Raw genomic sequence first — 7,350 nt, forward strand, 5'->3', positions numbered from 1 at the left:
ATAAGGTCTGAGGATCTAATGTATAACATGCTAACTACCATTGATAACACTATATTGTATAACTGAGATTTGCTAAGAGAGAACTTAAATGTTGTTATAAAAAAAAGGATAAATCTGTGAGGTGATGGATATGTTAATTTACTAGATGGGAGGAATCCTTTCACAACATACATGTGTATCGAATTGTCATGATATACACTTTAAATATCTCACAGTTTTGTTAATTATACCTTAATAAAGCTCAGGGTGAAAAGGAATGAAGATTGATACATGCCACAATATAGATGAACCTTGAAAACATTACATTTTAAGTGAAAGATGCAAAAAAGAAAAACCCACATACTGTATTATTACATTTTTATAAAATATCCAGAAGAGGCATGCAAGTCCTGAGAGTCAGAAAGTAGATTAGTGGTTGCCAGGTACTGGAGTAAAAGGGGAATGGAGAATGACTTTAAAGGATATTAGGTTTTCTACTGGGATGATGGAAATGTTCTGGGACTAGACAGTGATAATGTTTGCACAACATTGTGAATGTACTGAATGCCACCAAACTGTACACTTTAAAATGAGTAATTGTTTATGTGTATTTAACCCAATAAACAAATATATGTTATTGTTGATTTTTTATGACCAAATTCCAGCAAATGATGAGGAAGAATTCACTCTACACGAAGCAGATTGAAATTTGATTAAGTGCAGAAATATCTGCCAGAGAGTCATTTCTTAAATGACATACTGAGCAAGACTAACTAAGACTTTTGGAAATTTCTTTTAAGGACATGCAGTCAGTTTATTCTTTAAGTGTTCTAGTTTTATCCAGGAGTGGAAAAACAAAAACTCAAATTTGACAGCCATATGACAAACCCACAGCCAACATAATACTCAACAGTGAAAAGTTGAAACCCTTCCTGCTAAAATCTGGAACAAGACAAGGATACCTACTCTTATCACTTCTATTCAACATAGTCTTGGAAGTCCTAGCCATAGCAATTAGACAAAAGAACTTGACAAAAAGAGTAAAAGGGATCCGTATTGGAAGAGAAGAGGTAAAACTGTCACTATATGCAGATGACATGATACTATATATAGAAAACCCTAAAAACTCCACACAAAAACTAATAGAGCTGATAAAATAATTTGGCAAGTTAGCAGGATATAAGATTAACATATAGAAATCAGTAGCATTTCTTCACACTAACAAAGAAATATCAGAAAAGGAAAGCAAAGAAGCAATCCCTTTTAAAATTGCACAAAATAAATAAAACACTTAGGAATAAACCTGACCAAGGAGATGAAAGACTTATATGCAAAGAACTACAAAACACTGATTAAGGAAATTAAGGATGATTTAAAGAAATAGAAAGATATTCCATGCTCTTAGATTAGAAGAATTGATACTGTTAAAATGGCCACACTACTCAAAGCAATCTACAGATTTAATGTGATCCCTATCAGATTACCCATGCTCTTAGATTGGGAGAATTATTGTTAAAATGGCCATATTACTGAAAGCAATCTGCAGATTTAATGTGATCCCTGACAAATTACCCAGAACTAGAATAAACAATCCTCAAATTTATATGGAATCACAAAAGACCCAGAACTGCCAAAGCATTACTGAAGAAAAAGAATGAAGCTGGAGGAATAACCCACCCAGACTTCAGAAAATGCTACAGAGCTACAGTATTCAAAATAGCATAGTACTGGTACAAAAACAGATATATGGATCCATGGAACAGAATAGAGTGCCCAGGAATAAACCCACAGATGTGCAGTTAATTAATCTTCAACAAAGGAGGCAAGAATATACAATGGAAAAAAGATAGTCTCTTCAGCAAGTGGTGTTGGGAAAACTGGCATGTGTATCAATGAAGTTAGAACACTCCCTCACACCATATTCAAAAATAAACTCAAAATGGCTTAAAGACTTAAAAATAAGATAAGACACTATAAACCGCCTAGAAGAAAACATAGGCAAAACATACTTTGACATAAATCTTAGCAGTGTTCTCCTAGGACAGTCTACCCAGACAATAGAAATAAAAGCAAAAATAAACAAATGAAACCTAATTAAACTTACAAGAGTTTGTACAGCAAAGGAAACCATAAGCAAAACAAAAAGACAACCTATGGAATGGGGGAAAATATTTCAATGATACGACTGAAAAGGGCTTAATTTCCAGAATATATAAAGAGCTCATACAACTTAGTAACAAAAAAACAACTCAATCCAAAAATAGGTAGAAGACCTAAACAAGCAATTACCCAATGAAGACATACAAATGGCCAACAGGCACATAAAAAAATGCTCAGCATCACTAATTATCAGAGAAATGCAAATCAAAACTACAATAAGATATTACCTCAAACCAGTCAGAATGGCCATCATTCAAAAGTCCACAAATGATAAATGCTGGAGATGGTGTGGAGAAAAGGGAACCTTCCTACACTGTTGTTGGGAATGCAGTATGGTACAGCCCTTGTGGAAAGTAGTATGGAGATTCCTCAAAAGACTAAAAATAGACTTATGATATGATAACAGCAATGCCACTTCTGGGTATATGCCTGCGGGGAACTCTAATTTGAAAAGATACATGCACCTCAATGTTCACAGAAGCACTATTTACAATAGCCAAGACAAGGAAACAACCTAAATGTCCACCCACAGATGACTGGATAAAGAAGCTGTAGTATATTTATACAATGGAATACTACTCATCCATAAAGAAGAATAAAATAATGCCATTTGCAGCAACAGGGATGGACCTGGAGAATGTTATTCTAAGTGAAGTAAGCCAGAAAGAGAAATAAAAATACTGTATGATATCACTCATATGTGGAATTGAAAAAAAAAAGATACTATGAACTCATCTACAAAATAGAAACAGACTCACAGACATAGTAAACAATCTTATGGGGAAAAGGGGTGGGAAGGGATAAATTTGGAAGTTTGAGATTTGCAGATGTTAGCCACTATATATAAAAAATAGATTTAAAAAAAGTTTCTTCTGTACAGCACAGGAAACTATATTCAGTATCTTGTAGTAACTTACAATGAAAAAGCATATGAAAATGAATATATGTATGTATATGTATGACTGAAACGTTATACTGTACACCAGAAATTGACACAACGTTGTAAATGGACTACATTTCAATTAAGAAAAACTGATAACCACTTAACTTCTTATGATCTGTGTGTATGTGTCTCCTTGTCTTCTTTACCCCAGTGATCTACTAGTCCAGTGCCACTGGCCTGTAGACCTCAACATTAGCATGACCTGCAGTCTTGTTCAAAATGGAAATTCTCAGGCCCCACTCTGTGTTTTATAAAGTTTCCAGGTGATTTTAATGCACATTAAAATTTGAGAACCATTGTGCTATGCTGTTTCCCTCAGGTTCATTTTATGGACCTCTGCCTTTCCCTTTCAAGTATAGGAGTCATTAACTTCATAAAACACATTATAAAACAAAATGAAGGATGACTTCAACAACTCACATAGGATTTATTCATATTTTGCTGGTCTTGAGAAAATACTGAAGTCTCTGAAGGTACAGCTGGGATAGAAACAGAGGAATGAAGTCATTAGAGATACAGACTGCCCACAGCTCCTGCATTTGCGTATTTAAAAAGCTACAAACATCACCTCTGGGAAATGACTCTCTGGGAGAATATCCTTTTCATCCTGGAGAACGGGCAGGAAGAGACATATGAAAAAAGTACCCACATGTCCATGTGTGAGTGCGATATGGTCATGAAGAGCTTAGATGTGCAATTTTTTCACTGGGTGAATATAATTCTTTCTATTTTTTTAAACAATATACATATTCCTTTATTTTATTTCAAAGAATTTTAAAAATTATGAGAAAACTGGTTAAACAAATTATAGTACATTAAATGAAGAAACACTAAGCCTTCATCAAAAGTTATAAATCAAATGTTGTAATGTACATTGTTTATTTCTTTCTTGTTTACTCCTTGAGGTAGAGAATTCACCAAACCTATGAAAAAAAGGGATGGAAGCATTTTAAGGGAAGGTTAAGGTTACTTTTTTAGTGTTTTTCTAAAAGTATAAGTAGAGTCTCAAAAGATTTAAGAAATTTGTGTCAGCCACTGGCCTGGCTACGTGGAGATTCAACACCTACTCTTGGCTCTGCCATAAACACAAAGCCAGAGAATTCATTTACACTCTCAGGACCAATTTTTCCCAACTTTTAACAAGACAAATAGAAAACTCTTCTTGCACTGTTTTTGTAAGAAAATCATCAGCGTATTTTTAGATGCCAGATTCACTGTGTGAGAACAGTTCAGAATCTGGGCAGAGGGAAAAACAGAGTGGGAGTTAAACTGGGATTGGTAAAACAGTATTCCCATCTGGTTGCAAAGCTCCTTTCCCCACACCATGTCAAGAAAACCCCTTCAATGAAGTAGTATTTCCTAGGTAGCTTAACCCTCCTTCATTCCTCTCAGCCCCAGTTCCTCTCTCTTCTGAAACCCCGTCCAGACTTTCCTGCATTACACAGCCTGTGGTGGCTTCCGAATGTAGCAGCATTATCCAAATCTCACTAATTCTGATCAGGCTATGTAAACCTGGGATCTGCTCCTTTCTGAGAACTACTTCCTCTGCTGAGAAAGGCAAATGGTGTGGCGTCCTCTCCCACGTGGGATTCTGTTCCTAGAACCTCCTCCTTCTTATTTGGCAAGAGGTAATTTGTTATGAGATAATGAGAAAATGTGCCTAAGGGGCAAATTTATTTTAACTGGAACCTTCACCCAGGACAATTCAACTATGAGTATTCATTATTCCACAGAATCTCAGGTCGACCTTCTATAAACTCAAACCAAGGCTGCTTAGAACACAGACAAAGCCAGACTGTTACAGAGCTAACTCAGAAAGAATTATGCTGTCTGAACCAAGGACTCTGAAGACATCTAGAAATCCCACAGAGCTGCCACACAGTAATATTCAACCGTTCAGATTTTTTCTTCACATGTCAAATTATTTGTGCTAAGTGCTGCGGAGGCTGCAATGCTGGCTTTTCTAACCAAGATAGTAAATGAGAAACACCGTGACATTCGGAGAAAAATCTGAGGTTGTCTACTAGTTAGTTATTGTGACTTTGGATATACAACTGTCGTCTCCCTCTCGCTGTTCTGTTACAGTGGGGACAGTTATATTGACCTAAGAGGTTGGGAGCATAAACTAACGAGTAAAAAATATTTCTATAAACAAGAGTAGCTAATATTCACTGCCAGGTACTATGCTATGACATTTAATCTCTGAACAACCCCAAGAGGCACATGGTATTAGTATCCTGAGTGTTACAAATGAGGAAACGAAGTCTCACGTAGGTAACCTTTCCCAGATAATTCTTCTACACCAAGTTCTGCCCTGCACTAAAGCTCCCCTACCCCCAGCTCCCTATCCCCGGCTGAGCGCACTCATCACGCATGTGCACGTGCTCCACGCTCGTGGGCCGCAGAGACCAAGGCACCCGCGCCGCGGAGGGGCGGGACAGACGCGGCGTCTGCAGCCTCACCGAGGCCCCCGCGTCCCCACGCCCAACGCCGGCGACTTCCCTTGACAGAGACTCCGCATTGGCCGCCCCTACCCGCCCTCTCCTCTTCTTAAGGCTGCGGGTCCTGCCGTGGTCCACGAGGCTCCTCCCCACCGTCGGGCACCGCCGCCCCCTGCCCGCTCCCCGGAGCGGCGCAGGGAGTCCCCTCACCCCTTGCCCAAGCCTTTGCCTCGCCTACTACTCCCACCCTGGCTGCACCCGGTCCGGCCCCCAAGCGGCGAGCAGACCTGGATGCTCGGGACCGTCTCCCACAATAGGCTCAAGACGACGCACTCAAGAGGCTTAGCCTACGGGGTGTTGCACATGCGCAGAAGGAGCCGCAGAAGACCAGTTCCCAAGACTACGCGCGACTAGCCCACAAGCTTCCAGACTCCATTTCCCAGAAGCCTGCTCGCCCAGGGCCTTGAGAGGGTTTTGGAAACGTTACTGTTCTTCAGCAATTCAGGGATTGTGGCCTAGGGTTGTCACTTCTGTGTACAGCCTTGAGGTTTTTAAGCACCTCGCAAAAATAGTCTTCTCACACTTAGTGTGCCTTTTAAAACACCAAGCTACCCAAGCAAGCAAAGTTGTAAATCAGTGTGAATTATGAATATAAATAGGAGTTACTTTAAACACCAGAAAATACTAGCAACAAAATAATAGTATTTAAAAGTAAACAGCAAATAATAGCATTTCTCTCAGCAGTGAAAAAGATAAGCAGGTTAGTGCTTCAGATATTAAGTAAAAATAAAGCCAGAATTTAGGGAGTAGAAACGTTTCAAAAAGACTGTTGCAATGGAAAGAATGCTTCAACTTCAGGATTTGAAAGCATCTCAAAATTAAATAGAAAAAAAGATTTTCTTTTTCAGGAATGAATAAGAAGGGCTAACAAGAACTCTGGAGAGGAAGTTGGACAAGTGAGTGGAGGAGGAGAACAAACAGCGTGACGGGGTAGTCTGACAGGAAATGTGTCTGGCTCGCATTAGCCTTTAGAATGAGCTGCTAAGTCAAGGTATGTTCTGTCTTTCTGTACTTGGTTGGACTTAGGGACAGCCAAAGTTTCAGGGGCTTGTAATGGGGAGAGAAGCCTGATTAAAGTGTGGGCAAGCAAAGTCAGTGCAGACCTAACCTACAAGAAATTCTAAACTTAGTCTGTTAGCCTGAAAAGGAAGGATACTGGACACTAGACAGTAACTTGAAGTCATATTAACAAATAAAGAATACCGGTAAACATAACTACATAGGTAAATATAAAAACCAGTATTAATGGTGTCTGTTAGTAACTCATTTTTGTTTCTCATGTAATTTAAAAGACAAATGCACCAACAGTAATTGTAAAACAATATTAATTCCAAGAATCATGCAAATTACCAAAACTGACTCAAAAAGAAATAGAAAATCTCAACAGATCCATAATAATAGATTGAATCAGTAATCAAACCCCTACACCCAACAAAAAAAGTCCAAAATCAGATGGCTTCTTTGTTGTGTTCTATCAAACATCTAAAGAATTTCCCAAACTCTTACATAAAATAGCAGAGGAGAGATCACTATTTTCTCATTCCATGATGCTAGCATCATCCTTGTTAAAAAAAAAAAAAGACAAAGACATTACAAAGAAAAATCACAAATGAAAATTCCTTATCAGTATAGATATAAAACTCCTCAGCAAAATGCTAGCAAACTGAATCTAGCAGCATCTTAAAAAAGATTATACACCATGAACAAGTGGGATTTATTCCAGGAATGCAAGGATGGTTTAATATACAAATAGAGTTGCCACCAATG

The 7,350-nt window shown here is 38.3% G+C and overlaps 1 protein-coding gene across 1 annotated transcript in view; it reads right to left on the reverse strand.

The window, feature by feature from the left end:
- LOC102544391 (zinc finger protein 248) overlaps positions 1-6,999 on the reverse strand; it is a 31,840-nt gene extending 24,841 nt beyond the window's left edge. Inside the window, exons 1-2 of the mRNA XM_072971085.1 lie at positions 5,811-6,999; positions 3,503-3,561 (exon numbers count right to left, since the gene is read on the reverse strand). Of these exons, the coding sequence (XP_072827186.1) occupies positions 3,503-3,517 (15 nt within the window). The 5' untranslated portion in view covers positions 3,518-3,561; positions 5,811-6,999. The remainder of the gene's footprint in view (positions 1-3,502; positions 3,562-5,810) is intronic.
- Between the last annotated feature and the right edge of the window lie 351 nt (positions 7,000-7,350).

Source organism: Vicugna pacos, chromosome 11, assembly GCF_048564905.1.
Source record: "Vicugna pacos chromosome 11, VicPac4, whole genome shotgun sequence".
Classification (NCBI taxonomy): Eukaryota; Metazoa; Chordata; class Mammalia; order Artiodactyla; family Camelidae; genus Vicugna; species Vicugna pacos.